The sequence below is a fragment of the Orycteropus afer genome, unplaced genomic scaffold, assembly GCF_000298275.1.
Source record: "Orycteropus afer afer isolate SDZICR_OR568_19922 unplaced genomic scaffold, OryAfe1.0 scaffold00058, whole genome shotgun sequence".
Lineage (NCBI taxonomy): Eukaryota > Metazoa > Chordata > Mammalia > Tubulidentata > Orycteropodidae > Orycteropus > Orycteropus afer.
Genome location: NW_006921645.1, coordinates 4,365,744 through 4,384,256, shown reverse-complemented (window position 1 = coordinate 4,384,256; position 18,513 = coordinate 4,365,744). Strand labels below are relative to the sequence as shown.

Sequence of the window (18,513 nt, the reverse complement as noted above, 5' to 3'; positions counted from 1 at the left end):
TAACATTGGAAAAGGCAGGACACCAAATTGTGCACATAGGAGATAGATGACAGATGTTAATACCAACCAGTGTGCCCACAATACTGCATTACCATTAACACCAAACACCAGGCTACAGATAAACACATACATATCTGAGAGGATCAGATGGGGATCAGTGAACAGGATTATACTCTTGACCAAGGATAGATTCAGCACAGGCTAATCTCACACAGAATCAGTGATACAGAATACCTGCAGTCCTTACAGAAACAATAGAAAACAGACACAGAGTAATCCCTCACAGACACCCAGACACTGTGGGAGAGAGATCCACTGGATCTACTTTCTCAGGACCATAGTACAGGTGTATACCAGACTCAATTGGCACAGCAAAATACATAAAAGCCTTGTTCTGCATCCTTCATTGGTGAGTAGTGATGGGGATCTTAAAAGCTTTCAAGTGGCCATCTAAGATGCAGCTAATGGTCTCCTATCATTAGAAGCAAAGAAGAGTGCAAGAAAAAACAAGGGCATTTGGAAGCAATCAGCCCTAGGACATGATGGCCCTCGATACCAGAAGAATTAGACGGTGCCTGGCTATCAATGCCAATCACTCAGGAAAGGATCAAATCTGGAGATCCTGGATACAGTGGGAGGAAAAATGTGGAACAAAATCCAAAAACTCAATAATGACCAGAATTACTGGTTGGATGAGTCTGGTGAGACCCCCAATACTGTGGTCCTGGGATATATTCTGGGCCTGGAATAAAGCTCACTCCCAAGGGCTGGCTCTCAGCCCAGTAGTAAACAAGATGTACATGCAGACCACTCAACCCAGAGTGAAGCACCCACAAACTCTATGGTAATGCATTCCTCAGAGCAATTGAGCATGGGGCACCAGAGCAGCAACATTCACACAGAGGAAATGCAGGACACACAGGAGTGCATAACTATGAGGTGCAGGGGGGTGGGGTTTACCAGGCAGGGAGGGGAGGAGACTGGGTTAGGGTTGGGTATGGTAAATGGGGAGTGAAACTAATGTACATGTAATGTTGAGTGTAAAACCAACTCTTAAAATAAAAAATTTTAAAAAATAAATAACTGAAAAAAAATTCTCTTAGGGTATTTCTAGGTGAAAGACAGTGAACAGGTTGCAATTCCTGTCTGAAGAACTATTCTTCAGAAATTATAATGAGCATTCTATTGATTTTAATAATTAGTTATACATATCATTATATTACTTTATTTAGGGCAAATCTAGAAAGGTGAGGATTATGTCTCATCACCAAATCATGGGCAAACTCTACTTTATCCAATACTTTTTTTTTTTTTTCTGGAGTATTTATAGCTTAAAAAATCTTTCTTCCAATAGAATTGTTAGATCAGGTTTGCCAGATTTCTCTTATGTAGTTTGAAATCTGTCACAGCCAAATCAAAGATGCCATTAAGAGAGGAGGAGAGGTAATGAAGTTCTATTACTGAAGTTTGTCACAGACTTGGATAGCTGCTGATGTTTATATTCTAGGTGTCTGCTAGATTGGCTCTAGACTTGGTCCTATTTTGCTACATTTTTCACCCTTGACTTTTTGTCTTTTCCAGCCTCCTCATCCCCTTCCTTCTCCTTCTCCTTCTCCTTCTCTTCTTCTGATTTTCAGTCCTAGAAAGGCCTTAATGTAAGTGTCATTGTGTAAATGCCATGCATATTTTTTTCATCCTTTCTGAGGCATGTGATAAAGAGGAACTAACAACAGTGGACTTGTTTAACCATAAAACAAACACATGAACTGACATATGAAAGATAAATCTCCTTCAGAATCTGAGCAATCCTCTGATCTTTACTTTTAACTACTAATGAAGTTTTAGTGCAGTATATTATGTAATCAGGGTAATTGAAAACATATTTTTTTTTTTTTTTTGCTGATTTTAGTCCTCTCCAGATAAAAAACTCAACATATTCAAAACTGAGTGGAGGTACCAGGAGTCTGATGATGAAATTCAGATCAAAGTTAACTGGGAAGAAGAAGCAGCTTCTGGACTGCTAAATTCTCTCAAAAACAATATGCCCAAGGCCACTGGGGCTCTTTATGACTATGTCAACACATACCACCAGGAGTATACAGGATTAAATCTGAGAGATGCATCCTCGCGACTAAGAAGGGGCCTGCAGAACGGTGCTGACCAGGCCTATCAAGGAGCCGTGAAGTGGATTGATGACGTGGACTTGGGGTTCCAGAGAACAGCCAGCAGCACCACTAGGACTTACCAGCAGTGGAAGGACAAAGCCCAGAATCTGTACCTGGACTGTTTGCAGAGACTCGAGGATAAGGTGTATAACATCTCAATACGAGTAATTCAAGAATACCAGAGAACAGTCAAGCATCTGATTGACTCACTCATTGAATTCCTGAGGGTCACCAGATTTCAGTTCCCAGGGAAAGCCGGGATGTATACTGGAGATGAAATCTGCACTATGGTCATAAGAGAAGTAGGAAAGATACTGTTAGAGGTAAATTCAAAAATTCAAAGTGGATTAGAAATAATGATTTCCTATCTCCAAGACCTAGAAGAGAAGTCTGGCTTTATCAGAGACCTAAAGTTTAAATATCCTTTTAATTCAAGAAGCTATAAACTAATTGATATATTCCTGGGGGTTGGAGAACTGTTGAACTTTTTATCACAAGAGGTGCAAATGGCCTTTAACGAGTTTCAACCTATTCAGAGTACAGAGATGCTAACTTATCTTCAGAGATTTTTAGAATACATTTTCCAAAATATAGAAAATAAAATAAAACACTTAAAGGAGATGAAATTTACTTATCTCATTAATGATATCCAACATGAGTTCAGGGAAATTTTCAACAAATATATTCCATATATTTTTACATTCCTGAAAGAAAACCTATATCTTAACCTTGGTAAGCTTAATGAACTTGTTCAAAACAAATTTCAAGAAGCTTCTCAAGAACTACAGAAGCTCCACCAGTACATAAAGGCTCTTCGGGAAGAATATTTTGATCCAAGTGTGGTTGGCTGGACAGTGAAATATTATGAACTTGAAGAAAAGGTAATTAACCTGATCAAGAGCCTAGTAGTCTTCCTCAAGGACTTACACTCAAAATATGCTGGCAATGCTGCTGGTGTTGCTTCTGAACTGTCAAGTCGAGTGGAGCAATTTGTGCTCAGAGATATCCAGGAATATCTTGCCATCCTTATTGATGCAGATGGAAAAGGAAAGGAGAAGATTGCAGAACTTTCTGTCACTGCTCAGGATATAATTAATAGCTGGGCCACTACAATGAAGGAAATTATTTCTGATTACCACCAGCATTTCAGACATAAACCACAAGATCTTTCTGACCAGCTTTCTGATTACTATGAAAAATTCGTTGCTGAATCCAAAAGATTGATTGACCTGTCCATGCAAAAGTACCACATGTTTCTGAGATACATCACCGAGTTACTGAAAAAGGTGAAATCAGCCACAGCCACTGAGATGAGCCCTTACATCAAGGTTGCCCCAGGAGAACTTATCATTACTGTCTAATTTTTTTCAAGTAATTCTCATTTATTCTTCTATCCCAATTAAGTTTTTACATAGTTGGGAAAATCATTCAAACTGTTTATGTTGATGCAACCATACATTGAGCAAGGCTCTCAGAAACAAAGTGAACTGCTAGGAGTCACTTGACCAACACATGTCACAGCTGGGCAGGAAGCCAGCTTTACAGCTGGCAGCTAAGTACCAGCAAAAGCCCAAAGGAACTGGACTTACACTGAAGCTGACATCAGAGCTAATGGTTTTTGAACTCTGAGGAACTACATTTTTGCAAGTTAAACAAAATAATCATCTGTTATTTTGCTAAACTTGGGATGAGGTGGGGAAAACACAAATAAATGAATTCTATATTATGTATCACATCACTCAATGTGGCTTGTTTGTATTGAAAGATAGAGATACAAGGGATTGATTAAAATGTTCTGGCATTTCAAAACTTCTAGAAGAATATACCCTATGGTTTGAGTGATAGAGTAAGAGGAAAAAGAGTAAATGTGTAAGGGAAATATTTTACTACCTAAACAGGCGATAACTGATTGGCCTAAGGAATTGCATTTGCCAAGTAAGAAGGAAAAACTGTTCACAAAGGCTTTCACATAATTTGATCCCAAGGATTGCCCACCTTGTCTTCATATGCTGCCCGATCTTTCTCAACAGTCAACCTTCCTTTGCCAGGCAAGGCTTTCTCTTAGGCTCCGAGATCAACCAACAATCCCTTTATTTCATTCAACCTGCCAGGAGTGGAAAAGGGACGACCAGGTAGACTGCCCCTCAGGGTTTCATGGCAGTATATATTGGAAACAGGCCACACTCTCAAGGAAACTCCCTTTCAACTGATTGGCTGCACAAAGCATATACATCAGATCTCATCATGAGAATGACCACACCACAACTGCTTAAACACTCAGAACCATGCGCCAGCCAAGTTGACACAGAACCTTAACTATCACAATTTCTGAACTTCCTTGTAGTTTTGAGAAAATTATTTCCCCTTTATGAGCCTCAGTTTTCTTGCCCTGTAAAATGGGGCAATATCTATTCTGCTTGCCTTATAATCAATTGAAATAATAGATGTGAAAGAGGTTTATAACATATAATGTTGTATAGAAACAAAGCACCATTGTTATTAGATGATTATTTAAATAAGTTTATGGTGAGGAGATAAAGGCACAGAGACCTATCCAATTCAATGAACATTCATTAAACACTTCTGCTAAGCATTACACAAAGACTCTGTGGAAGAGATAAAAATCAGTAAGTTGCAATCCTTGAATATCTACCTACCTATCAAAGGTAGAATCCATTATGGTATGGCAGGTAAAATGCTATAAGGGTTTAAAACAGGAAATGGTGTGGACCAGGAAAATCCTCACAGAGAAGGTTGAAGTGAATCTTCACAATATGTAGCATTTTGACAAGCAGATAAAGGAGAAAGGTTGTTCTAGGAATAGAGGAAGCATGAGCAAACAAAGATAGGTGGGTGTGTTTGAAGCACACTGAATCATCTAGTTTGGTCATACACTGGAAAAGTAAGACGAAGACAGGATTGTAAAGGGAGGCTTGTAGTATTGCAGACTTTGGCAGATGAGCTTGCTGGAGAAGGGCATGCAATGGAGGTTTTTGAGTAGGAGGGTGATATGAGTTGTGATTTATGAAGACTGATATGACAACATGTGCAGGTGTCCTTATTATAACAAGGTGAATCTTAATGTGAGATTTAGTCAGGGCTCAGGTGAAGATAATGAAGACCTCAGACAAATCAAAAATGCTTAGAATGGTGAGGACAGGTTAGATACAAGAAGCATCATGAAGGCGGATCTGATGCAACCAGGTGTCTGATTGTTTAGTACAGAATGGAGCAGTTTAAAAGCTATTCGAAATGGAACAGCTTTGGTAAGTTATTGGGCCAGGGATTGGAGGGGTTGCAGAGGAAGGAGAAAGGAGGAGCAGGGAGAAGAAAGTAAAGCAGGCATCACAGTTATGAAATTTTGAAGTTATCTGGGTAACTTGAAGAGATACAGGACATCCATTGAAAGAGGAGAGGGGACGATTATAAGTGTAAGGCATGGGCTCGTAGACAATCACAGCTGGAAAAGGGGTTATGGGATCACATGGTGAGTTTCAAGTCACAGTGATATCCAAGCAGGAATATCTAGAAAACAAATTGTACATGTGGGCTATAGAAATGACAGCCAAAGGAGTAGAGATGAAGGAGACTGTTGACTAATTAGCGTATTGATTTTCTGTCCTTATAAATACCTTTATAAACTTAACAGGAAAATGAAGAGTTTTCCCTCTTGTACAAGTCATTGGCCTATTGTCCTGGCAATGTACATCTCCTATAAATTGGGAGATGATGTGGAAGGTCCTACTGTAAACACATCTATTCCCCCTGTGAAACCAATATCCAAAGTTTAAAACTAAAGGTAAAGGAAATAATGGAGCCCAGCTTAGGTTGCCCCTGGATCTTCTGAAGTGTGATCAAGCTGTGTACTTTGATTTGACCCCAAACCTAGATGGGCAATGCTGTCCCCAGGCTAAATCTAGTAATAAATGGGTCCACTGTGAGTGGGGCACCACTATGTGCCTTTAGAGATACTTTCATATTCTTCCACTTTTCACTTGAAGGCTGGCTGTCCATTGAGGAGCCCAGTTCTCTCTCTCTCTCTCTCTCTCTCTTTCATCGAGATGAGCAAAGCCTCTTCTGACTTTCTGTCCTAGGTCCCCCTTCTGGTTCTAATTTATGGCTTAGTCCCCATTCAGTCGGAGAAGGGGCCAAGCTGGCCCTCAAATGGGGCCTGCAATATGGGATCCAGGGTGGACGAACAGATGTTCCCTCTAAAAGTGTCTAATAACCAGAGATAAATGTGCAGAAACAGACCCTACCTCTTAGCTCATCTCCTTGTCTTGCTGTTTCACATTAAGAGGTCAACACAACTCCCTTCAGAGCTCTCCATTTGTTGGTGGGATGGTTGGGTGGTCACCAACAAATAACATTCCAAGCCCTCATAAAAGTTGGTGGAGTAGGTGCACATGTTTCTAAGGGGTGAGGATCCTGTCCTTCTTCTCTTGCATGAATGGCTCTCTCCTCCCTCAGGTCTGAGAAGTGTATCAAGTCAGTGATACTTGGGGCACTAGGTACTGAGGTCTGATCCTTATGATAATTTTATCTCCTGAATTGGCACCACCACGGCCCACAATTGGGTTAATGGGATGACTCAAACCTTGGAATTGGCCAGGTACATGAGCTGCAGACCTGTGACTCCCCCTTGTTTTTAAGCTATGTCTAGAGCTCTCACCTGTGTTACATGACCACCAAGGCAGGCTGAGTAGAGGTATCCAGAGTTTAGAATAAACTAGAGAGTGGCCTAAGGAAAGAACATCTTGGTCAGTAGCCCAGTTCCACCAACTCTTCTCTTCTCTTCCATCAAATGGATCCCATGTAGGCTGGAACCTACTAATTCCTTGTAGAACAATGAGGCCCAGGACAGGTCCAGTAGAACTAAGGCCCTTGTGTGGGAGCTGGGCTAAATGAATTCCAGCTGGGATCATTACAACATTCCGGAGATTACACGACACATTGGAAGATCATAGAAAGAGCGAAGTGCTACCCAATAGCTCTACTGAGCTGAGGTAAGGAAGACTGAGGGCACCAGCACTTTCCTCCTTTCAAAAGAAGACCTCAGATCTGAAGCCAAATTCAAACTTCACCATTCATGAGTTATGTAACCTCAGTAAAATCACTTGATTTTTCTAACCTTCAATTGCACCTTTAAAAGGGAGCTAGTGAAAGACTTGTTTGAGTCACTCTGAGCAAGAGTAGAAAAGTGATTCCTTCTTATATTATTGGGTTGTTGTGAAGACTAAATAAGATCATGTGTATCCAATGCCTTCAACACAGATAATGGATAACTTGATCATGTTATATTGACAGAAGTGAAAATGAGTAAAATACAATTGCAATTATATACAACAATATAGCTGGATCTTAATAATATAACTGAGTAAAAAGGTAAGTCCCAGAAGATTAGATAAAGCAGGATGCCCTTTTAACAAATTTAAAATCAGGTCAGTTTTGAGGGTGGGACAAGGATGAGAATTCACCACATGAATAGTTCCTGGTGAAATTCTGCAAGAGTTTTCCTGATGAAGTAGAAACAGCAAGAAGCTATTGAGTGTTCAAACTGAAAGATGGCATGGAATTCTAAAAACAATGTGTTTTCTAGCATTACAGTTTAAGAGCAAAGGAATGATTAACTCAGATTCAAGATAGGTTTTACCTGATAGAGATAGGCAGGGAAAAGAATAGACAAAGAACCACAGGTAGATATAAATTATTGTCACTGGTGGGCAATGAGTTTTGGGGGTTATATTATTAATTAATTAAGACAAAAGAGAGAAAAGAAAATATGCAAGCATCTGGCACATATTAGGTACATAAACTATTATGTGGATCCCTTCTGCTCCTCTTGCTACCTGAGATGGCCAGGAAGGGGCAATGAACTCCCCTCTTATTTATTCAGCCACTTCTCTGTGCCAGACCTTCTCTTAAGCATTCCGAGCATATTAATGAAAAAGCATTGTTTGGGGGGTGGAGACGGGAAAGTGAGGAGCAGCTAAGGGAGACCAATGGTGCTGCCTCAGCCCAAACTCCAAAATCAACCAGGTCATTACAATGGACTTACACTAAAGTCTTGTTATCTTTCTTCTGTTTCCCATGGTAGCTGGATAGTTAAAGGGCCTTGGCCCCACTTGAGGCTTCTCTGAGTTTACTGAAACCATCACTCCCTTCCACGAACTTCTCTGCAACAACTCACTCAGCACTCATGTGTGCTGTTTTTTGACTGACAGATTAGCCATGCACACCAAAGTGATATGTCTAGCCTTTTCCTCTCATAAAAGAATGTGGATGATGAGGAACAAGGGGCTGAAGTTCCACTAAGCTGATTTTGTTCCTTTGGAGAGAGATTCTTCATGTTCTCTAAGAAGGCTGAGCTTCCTGGGGCTGCTCAGGATGGTGGAGGTGAAGAGTCTCTGTTCTTTCCTCTACATCTACTTGTAAACTGGGTCTGCCCTTGCCCTCACAGCACTGACCTCTTCCCTCCAGGCTCCCCATCCACCACCATTCTTACCTGCTGCCTTCGAGCCTCCACCCAGCTTCCTCCACTTCCTCTGTCCCAAGATAAATGGATGTGTTTCAGTTTTGTAGAATCAGGTCAGTCCACTTAATCGATTTTTAAGGACTTTTCCTACTGTAACTGCTTTCCTACTGTAACTGGTGTCTAAATTCCCTTCCTCTGCCTGTTATCTTGACCTCTGGTCAGGAATTTAACACTAATAATGGGTGACTAATAATGAAGGAGCTCTGGTAGCATAGTGCCTGAGGCACTTGACTGCTAATCAGAAGGCTGGTGGTTCAGACCCACCAGCCACTCCTCGGAAGGAAGGTTGAACAATCTACTTCTGTAGTGAAAACATCTCAGAAACCCAACAAGGGGTTGCTATAAGTTGGATCAGACTCAATGTCATATAACAACAACAACAATAATGAAAGGTGTCCCATTCACCAACTGGGGCCAAATGCTTTTGACCTACCCTCTTCCCTTCTCTGCAGGCACTTGTTCCATGTCAGATTGGATGATTTTACCTCTATTTCTTCTTCCCTTTCCCTAACACTCTGCTTCCTCATTCACAGGTCCCATAGACCATGCAGGACTGACTTTTTCTATGACAAGTCCAGATTTATATTGAGGGTGCAGTCTCTCCTCATAGCTCAGTATGTGCAGTGAAGTCATGGAGCTACGATGGGAAGCAGATAGAGCCCCAAGTCCCCAATAACACTGAAGGCAGAGAATAATTCAACTCTAGGACTCACCAACCACTAACTGCCTTCTCCTTCCCCAAGGGCTTCTTGGCTTCTCCAGGGACTCCTCATGAGGCCACTGAATCCTGAAGAAATGCCAGCAGAAATCTCATCTCCTTGGAGTTTCCATCTGGCCATTGGGAGAGTGTGCTGTTTCAGAGTGAGGCCTCTGATCTGGAGCACTCCTCAAAGAGTTAGAAAGGCAATGCTGGCCCTATATCTGACACTGACCTAAATGATTTGTGAGTTTGCATAGTTCACCACCCCTCTCTGAGTCTCTGTCCTTATGGTCCTTCCTGACCTAACAGCCTATGGATCTAATATTACCACAGCATGCCCTCAAACCAAAAAACCAAACTCAGTGCCATGGAGTTGGATCCAACTCATAGCAACCCCTCCTTGGCTTTCCAAGGCAGTATCACTATCGAAGTAGATTGCCCAACCTTCCTTCCAAACAGCATGCCCTAGTTTAAGTAAATCCAATATATGGAAATACAAATCTAAAATCACTGTGTGACAAAATGTTGGATACCTGCATATCCCCACATTCTCCAGCCTCCAAAGTCATCAAATTCTCTAATATCTGCATAAACTAGTTTGAGCTCTGTCCCACATACCCTCCTAAGGTTTCTTGGCCATCCCTAGCCCACAGCTATCCTTCTCTGAGCCATCTCCTCCAATATTTCTAGGACTTCTTCTATCCATCTCCCTTTCTTATTCCAGTCCCCAAATCCTTCTGGTCCCATGCAAAAAAGGAAGACTCCCGTCACTATAGAATGCAGAACAATTTGATTCTTTTTGGGCTAAACCTCTCTTGTGCAAGTTATGCCTAGTGAGGATGAGAGGTGTTACATTTTGTAATCAACAGGCTCATTGAGATATTTTCTTTTAAGAATAAACAAATAAGCCTATTATAAGGCAAAATTTTGCCTTCTTTTTAGTCCAACAGGCTCCAGCTGCAGTCAACTTAAACATATTTTTTCTTCCTTTCACAAATAAAATGAGCAATGATTCATCCTAATGTGTTTTTAAAAGAATATATCTGTCAGAACATTTTTTTCCACTCATTTTTCCTGGGACAAGGTAAGGTGGTTGAAGAGAAGCCCACACAGACTTGCCTTCTCCAAGGGCCTATAAGATAAGGCAGGGTTTCTCCAAATGTGGCCCCACCTGCACCAGAACCTCCCAAGACTCTGAGATATGAATTATGAATGGGAATGTTAAATCTTTGACTTTCTTGAAAAAAGATGGTCCCTGTGGTTGCAAGTTGCTGATAGAACGTTCTCTGCCTGCCTAATGGAAGAAAACAATGGAGGCAGGATGTGTCTATGTGTGTGTGTGTGTGCAGAATTGGCAACCAATTTTTCTGCTTAAAAAAGAGTCACTTATGCTGTAAGCTAATTTCTGAATGTGATTTACACTTTCACTGTGTCCCTGAAAATTTGATTACTCACTTCAAAAACAAAGAAAATTTTAAATTTACAATATAAGAGAACCTGACGGGGAATATTCAAAGTTTGCTCTTATTCTGTTACCAATTCTACCTAAATGAATCTTCTTTGTACTTGTCAAATTTTTCACTTGGGTTTTCTTAATATTTATTGGGTTTGTACCAGTCCAAGTCCTACTGAGGCCATTGGAAAACAGTACAATGTACCTGGTGGCAGGAAGAATTCAGTTCTACTGTCACAGAAATATTTCTAGTCCAAGACATAATCAAGAAAAATTAAATAAGGACCCAGACAGACATAGGAGTCGAGGAAGTTTCCTGTCACCTCAGCATCACTGCAGCAATGTTTCCTGGGAGTCACTCAGCTGAGCCAGTTTCCACTGTCACTTCCAATGCAGGTTCCTCTTGCCCCTTGGCTATACCCAAGGCTTTGATATCCTTCTTTATGTTTTGTTCATTCCTTTTCCCCTGCCTGGAATTCCCTCCCATGACGTTTAGTATAAAAATCATCAAGGCTTTCTCTAGCATTTTTTTTTTCCCTCTGGCAGGTCTTATGTTCATTCCCTCTGGGCCTGACACAGGCTGGGCATACCACAGCAGCTCAGCAATAATGTTCCAGCCCACTGGTCAAGCTACACAAACATTCTGGTCTGCAGTCTCTCCTCAGAAGTGGGGTTGTGGGTTTCTGTCTATATCCAAGTCAAGCTGCTGTGAGGACAGAATTTGACTGTGCTTCATCCCACTCTGGAAAGATGTGCCCAGTGCCCTCCTAAACCAGAGATGGCCCTGCTGAGGGCTAGCCTAAAATATAGTGGAATTGCAAACACAGTCAAGTTTCTTTCTCAGTCCCTCTTCTAACTGAGCTATGCAGGTAGGCAATGAAAAATCCAGTGGACCTACATTCTAGTTCTAGCTATGCCACAGTCATACCCTGTAGCCTACAGTGGGTCACTGAGCCTCTGTTTCTTCATTTTGTAAAATATCTCCTCTCACAAGAGCACAGAAACATAGGGCAAACACTGAATGCATTGTATACCCAAATGCATTGTATCACATGGTATGCCTAGCACACACCTAGCACATAGTAGGTGCTCAGTAAAGGTTTGTTGAATACATGAGTCCAGATTCCCAGTTTTCCCTAGTCAAACTGTCACAGCATCAAGGGTGTGGCTCACCCTGCTGGACATTGATCCCAGAACCTAGGCTGGTTCACCAATCTCTGCACTACCTTCTTTCTTGCAGAAACTTTCTCTTGTCGGACAGAACACACGCTTCCCGTCAGCTTTTATTTCTGTGATGGCTTGCTTATGAGCAGGGCATTCTGTTCTTGGAATTTCTTGTTAAAATATTTCATTTAATTAAGTTTTTACAACCAGCTCTGCTTTGTGTCTGTCAGAAGGTAGAGGCCAGTGCAGCCCTACCCTCAGCTCTCTGGGAGGTCAAGTCACAGAGACTGCAGAGAGAGCCAAATCCAGGCCCCAGGGCCGTGTAGTCCTGATGTCTCCAGGCATTCTTGCCCAGCCCTCAAAAGCTGTGTTTGTCAGAGGGTGGGGCCCCACAACAGGTCCTGTTGGACACCCATGGGCCACCAGAAATCTTGCCTGAACATTCTCTGGTGGAAATCTCTCTTAGTCCAAGAACTTTGCTGTGTCTGAGCTGTGAACATAGACCAAAGAACACTGCTGTAGTTGATCATACTTAGGACTAGTTTCCTGTAATTTATTCACATGGTGACCCCATGTGTGTCAAAGTAGAACTGTGCTTCACAGGTTGACTTTTCAGAAGTAGATCACCTTTCATCCAAAGTGCCTCTGTGTGGACTTGAGCCTCCAAACTTTCAGTTAACAGCCAAGCATTTCAACCAGCTGATAGTATCCTTGGGAAACTTTAATCAAAGACCCACACCGTGTCCCCTCCCTTCCTAGGACCCTTTCTTACTACATTCCTCTTGCCTGTTCAAACCTTGCTCAAAGCCCTTCTCCTCCTGGGTGCCCACCTGAAGACCCTTGGTTAAAAATGCAGCCCTCCTCCAGCCATACTCAGCATAGAGTATAGCTCCCTGCCTGACCTGATTGTTCCTCCACCTTTTCATCCCCAAACATCACCATAGTTAGGGCACCTGTATCTCCTCCCCAGCCCTCAGCTCAGGGCCTTGCTTGGGAAGCTCTAAGAAGTTCTGAACTCAACTGAGCATGTCCTTCCTTTCCCCACAGATCCAGTATGCCAAATGTCAGGGATTTGAGGTCAGGAATATGGCAGAAGGTGCTTTCCCACACTCATGTTTTGAAATATTACAAAACATGTACATGTAATAGACAGAATATTAGGTCACTCGGGGCAAGGAGGAGGGAGGAGTACCCAGGTAAGCAAAGTGAGAGAGTGGGGAGCCCTTGGTAACTTCTCATTCTACAACAGTTAAACCAACGCCTCCCTTTTAGGATCTAGTGTTAGGTGGCACAGCTTTTCTGGACCCATGCTGAGGCGATTTGGGAGATGGGCTGTTCTTGCTCTCTTCCCAGCTCTCCAACAGGCTGTGGCTGTGCCTTGGCCTGTCACAGGGTGGCACTGGAGGCTGAGGCTCTGCCTTTTCCCCAGCCAGTGGCCTCCTGACCCCGCCTAGTACCTGGCCGAAGGGAACCATTGTGGCCTCTGGATAATTCCAGGGTCCTTGTGGTGTTGCTAAGAGCCAGGCTGCCACCTGTCAGGAATTTGTGGTCAGAGATGTGGCAGAATGTGCTGTTTTCCCACACTCATGTTTTAAAAGGTTACAGACCATGTGTGCATAATAGGCAGAACATTAGGTCACTTGTCTCACTTAGAACAATAATCCGTTTTGCTAGGGGTCAGGTTGACACAAAGAATCTGTCCAGACCAGGTCTCTTGATGGGACTTAGCCCTCCCTTCAAACTAATGAAATTTTCAACTCGTGGGTACTTGAGTTAATAAAGTGTGCCACACATCTGCTCTGGCTGCTGGCAGAAGAAAGCCCTGGGGTTCAATTTTGAGATCACTGACATAATGTTTGAGTGGCCTCCCACTGGCACTCAGTGGGACACCAAATTAAGGAAAGCAGCACAATGAATGTGTGAGAAAAAACATTAGTGTATACACACAGAGGCCAAGGATCCCCAAGGGGAGTATGAGCCAGGGGAGGCTGTGGAATTACAGAGGGAGGGCCAGAGGGGGCTACTGCTGGGATTTCCCACCAGTGGCCTACAGGTAATGAATTACTTTAAAGGAAATTGGCACCAACATGATTTTTGGTCAAAAGATGAAAAAATAAATAAACAAAAAGAGCATATTTTCTATGGCTGTTGAATTAAGCACTAAAATGTAATGTAAGTGATTTCTGAGAAAACTCTAGCCCTTGAGGTGAGAATATAAAACATCCCCAGGAGAGGTTAAGTTCCAAGCTCTGAAGGTGCATAAAAATATAGGCCCACCCCCAATACTACCACTACACCTGGTCACATCCCTGGCTGGGCAGGGCTTTGAGGTATGATTTAGTACCTAAGGCATGTGATTGCTAACCAGAAGGCTGGTGGTTCAAACCCTCCAGCCACTCCTTGGAAGGAAGATTGGGTAATCTACTTCCATAGTGATACTGCCTCGGAAACCCAAGAATGGGTCACTATGAGTTGAATAAACTCAACCGCAGTGAGTTTGTTTTGTTTTTGTTTATTTGTTTTTTGAGGGGAAAGAAAGAGGCAGGAAGTCTGAGTCCATGGGCACTGTTAAAGGCCACAAATATAAAATTAAATTTAAAGTTCCTCCAAACCAAAAACCAAGCCATTTGACTGGATTCCAACTCACAGCAACCCTCATGGGTACAGAGTAGAACTGCACTCCATAGTTTTCAAAACTGTGATCTTTCAGAAACAAGTTGCCAGGCCTTTCTCGCAAGGCACCTCTTGGGTGGATTCTCCACCAATCTTTCAGTTAGTAGTCAACTGCTAATTAATAGTAGAGCACTTAACCATTTGCACTACCCTGGGACTCTGGTAGTTAAGGTTGTTGTCAACTTGGCTGGGCCTGGTTGAGTGGCTGGAGAGCTGGAGGTAGTTATTCCCCATGATGAGACTGACAATCATTTCCATGGTGGGATATACCACAAGCAGCTAAGTAGCTGCTTTAGGGATGTGGCCTGCTTCCTTTATATAAGGAGAAGCTTTGGGATTGATCTCTAGCTTTTTGTCATTATTCAACAGTCTACCATGCCTTGCTGATCTTGGGACTTCATCTGGACTTGAATTAGTGGTCTGCCATGTTGTTTGATAACATTGGGACTGTGCATTTTTACTTGTCAACCTTGGGCTTGTCAGCCTCCATAGCCAGCAGCTGTCTGAGTAAAGAAAAGCCTCTAGCTTCAGTGGGCTGGGAGCAGGAGGCAAAATGGAAGCTCAAGGTTGGCTTTCACCCAGCCCCTAGAGCCTGGCACTTTGAACTTGGACTTAAAGTCTCCAAAATTGTAAGAGAGTAAACTGTTTGTTCAAGCCATCCCATTTGTGGTATTTTTCTGTTAGAGCAGCACAGAAGTAACCAAAACACCAAACCTGTTGTCTTCAATTTGATTCATAGTGACCGCATACAAAAGAGCAGAACTGCTGGATAGAGTTTTCTAGGCTGTACTCTTTCCAGAAGCAGATTGCCAGGCCTTTCTTTCCACATTGTAACTGGGTAGGTTCAAACCACCAACCTTTAGGTTAGCAGCCTATCTATCAGGCACAAACTGCTTGCACCATTCAAAGACCTTAAAATTCCTCCAGAATATATAAAACCTAAATCTCCTAAAGTCTTGCAAACTCCATAGAAAAGAAAAGGGAAAACGATGACCTTGTTTTTTGCCGTCTCCCTTGGGAAAGAAGTTAGGGCCTTCTTACTTTCATGTCCTATCTCCCAGGAAAGTTCATGTGTTAGCTTGGAGGATCAAATACTGAGGCCAGTTTAAACCAAGGCTGGACAAAGGGTGCTCCAGGACAGCTGAAGAGTGAGGAATGCTGGCCAGGGCTGGACCTCAACCTCACACATCCTTCCATCTCACCAGTTCACTGCCAGGAGGGCATGAGAGGGGACAGGACTATGGACTTCCAGAGTGGGTCAGGAGGAGCATCACGCTGCAGCTGCTACAGCACCACCGGAGTCATTCAGCTTTTCCCAAGATGTGAATCCAACATCTTTGGGGGCCTGAAGAGGCCACCTTGATCCTAACCAGGCCCCAAGGTGAAGGTCACTTCTAACTCCTCAAAATGTGGTCAGTCCTTCTGCTTCAGAGTGGACTCTGCCAGATCATCAAGTGTCAGGTAGCAAATCTCCAATGTATTTGTCCTTAGTTTTTTAATTCCTTCAACACATCTACCTCAAATACCTGCCATGTGCTTTAGAATAGACTGAATTAGATAAGCCATGGGGCTAATAAAGGGTCTTGGGTAAGGCAAACATCCAGGGCTAAATAATTGAGCCAAACTCTGTTTCTCCTGTAAGAGAGGGTTGTGTGGCCCAGCACTATGAGGTGGGCCACCTGTCAGTTCCTGGGAAACATCAGCCCTTCTGAGGCCTGAGAATAGGGCTCAGCAAACATGGCTCCTGGAGCTTTACTAGCAGAACTCCAACCCCTTCCCCTCCCCTTTCCCAGTGACATGCCACATTGTCTGCTCACTTCTTCACCATCTCAAAGCTTCCAGAGGCCCCCTTCTCAAGGAAACCTTCTCTGACCTCCAATTCCCAAACACATAGGGACCTTCCTTTCTTAGCTGTCAGCCCTTATTAGTCCTGTCACTGTGTCCTGTGCCTTCCCCTTGGGCCAAGCTTAGGTCTCACATATCTTCTCCTCCACAGTACATGACTGAGGCCCTGGTCCCTGACATGTGTTAGCAAAATCGTGTTGGTCTTGATTATACACCTTCAAGGAGGCCAGGAGCTTCCTTCCTAGGGTTCTGTTCTCAGTGAGAATTCCCAGAGAGGAGAGGAGAGGAGGAGGAAGAGAGGAGAGGAAGGGAGGAGAGGAAAGGGGAAGGGAGAAGCGAGGGGGAGGAGAGTAGAGGAGAAGGGAATAGAGGAGGAAGAAGAGGGAAGGAGAGGGGAGGAGAAGGAAGGGGAAGGGAGGGGAGAGGAGGAGAGGAGAGGAGAGGAGGAGTGTAGGGGAGGGGCAAGGAAAGGAGAGAAGAGGCAAGGCAAGGAGAGGTAGGGCTGCTCCACACCAGGTCCCCCCATGATTGATGATGCTCCCAGTGGCCCCCAGAGGCTCTCCAAGCAACTGTGCTTGGCTGCAGTGGAATGCAGCCCAGCTGCCCTTTAGAGTTGCTGGCCCCCCCTTGGAACTCCAGGGCTTGTCTTTTTGCTTGAAGAAATGTCCATGCTCATAATTTCTCTGCAATCAGCCAAATATTACCAAAGGGAAAGAAGCTGCTGTCTTTCTGTCCCATCCTCTAACAGAGGACACAGAGAGGACAGACTCCAGGACCAGTCCATGTGGGTTCGAATTCCATCTCCATCTGAAAGTATGTGACCTAGGGCAAGTTACTGAGCCTTTTTATCCCTCCATTTTTACATATGTAAAATGAGGATATAGTAATACCTACCGCAGAGGGTTCTTGTAAGGATGATAGATGTTTATATATGTAAATGTTTATATATGTAAAAAGATGTTTATATATGTAAATTGCTTAAAATAATCCCTTACACAATGTAGACCCTATATAAATCTTTGCTATTTTTCTAACCTGAATATCTGACTCCAGAAACCTACCAATCAAATACACCATGAGCTGCTAGCCTCTGCCTTCCTCTCCTTTCCCTAAAGGTTTCTGGTGCCTGGGGTACTGGGAGGCAGGATGTCTAGATTGAATTTCTACCTCTGCCACAATTTGAAGGCAGCATCTAAGCAGGCCTTATAGTCTGGAGAGGAGTTTCTCAGGTTACTGGGCTGGCAAAGACAGCCAATCTGGATAAGGTAGCCAAGCTGCTGCTCCATGAGTGGAGATAGAGCCCAATGATGTCCTCCTCCCTCCCTCTAAAGTCCCTAACAACCCAGGTTCCATGGAAGGTGCCTGCCCAACACATGTATGAAGAATGAGAAGCAAGTTATTGGTGATAAGTAACAAATTACAAGTTTATTGAGGGAAATGGAAGGTATAATTAGAAATAGTGTCTCACAAAGTCACAAAGTCAGGTGTGGAGCCCAGGAGTGAGCAAAGTGGGGAAGGCCACCCCCAACTGAAGGGAGGCCACTGGCCTTCTCAAGCCTTAGCAAGCCTCTCAAGGCCACAGTCCCGGGGAGGCCTGAGGTAAAGGCTCAATTACATCTGTCCAGACTATACTCATCCCATCCCTACAATGAAATTTTGGACTAGGTGATCCTGAAGATTTCCAGGTTCTGACAAACTGTGGAGAGGTCTCTTCTGTTAGCATCATCATCATCAAGGATAATAATAACAGACTCAACTATAGATCACTACTTTGTGCAAGGAAAGGGGCTAATGGTGTTACAGCAAACCCATAGTAATATATTATGGTCTTTATTTTATAGACAGGGAAATTGAAGCTCAGAGAAGTTAAGTATTTTCACTTTTACAACATATAATAGTAAACTGGCTTAAAAATGCACATCTGTATAATCTCCAGAACCAATGCCTAGAGACACACACTGTACCATTTTCATAATTA

The 18,513-nt window shown here is 43.1% G+C and overlaps 1 protein-coding gene across 1 annotated transcript in view; it reads left to right on the top strand.

The window, feature by feature from the left end:
* Positions 1-3,526, top strand: part of APOB (apolipoprotein B) — a 46,805-nt gene extending 43,279 nt beyond the window's left edge. Inside the window, exon 29 of the mRNA XM_007939290.1 lies at positions 1,910-3,526. Coding sequence (XP_007937481.1) covers positions 1,910-3,526 — 1,617 coding nt within the window. The remainder of the gene's footprint in view (positions 1-1,909) is intronic.
* The last annotated feature ends 14,987 nt before the right edge of the window (positions 3,527-18,513 follow it).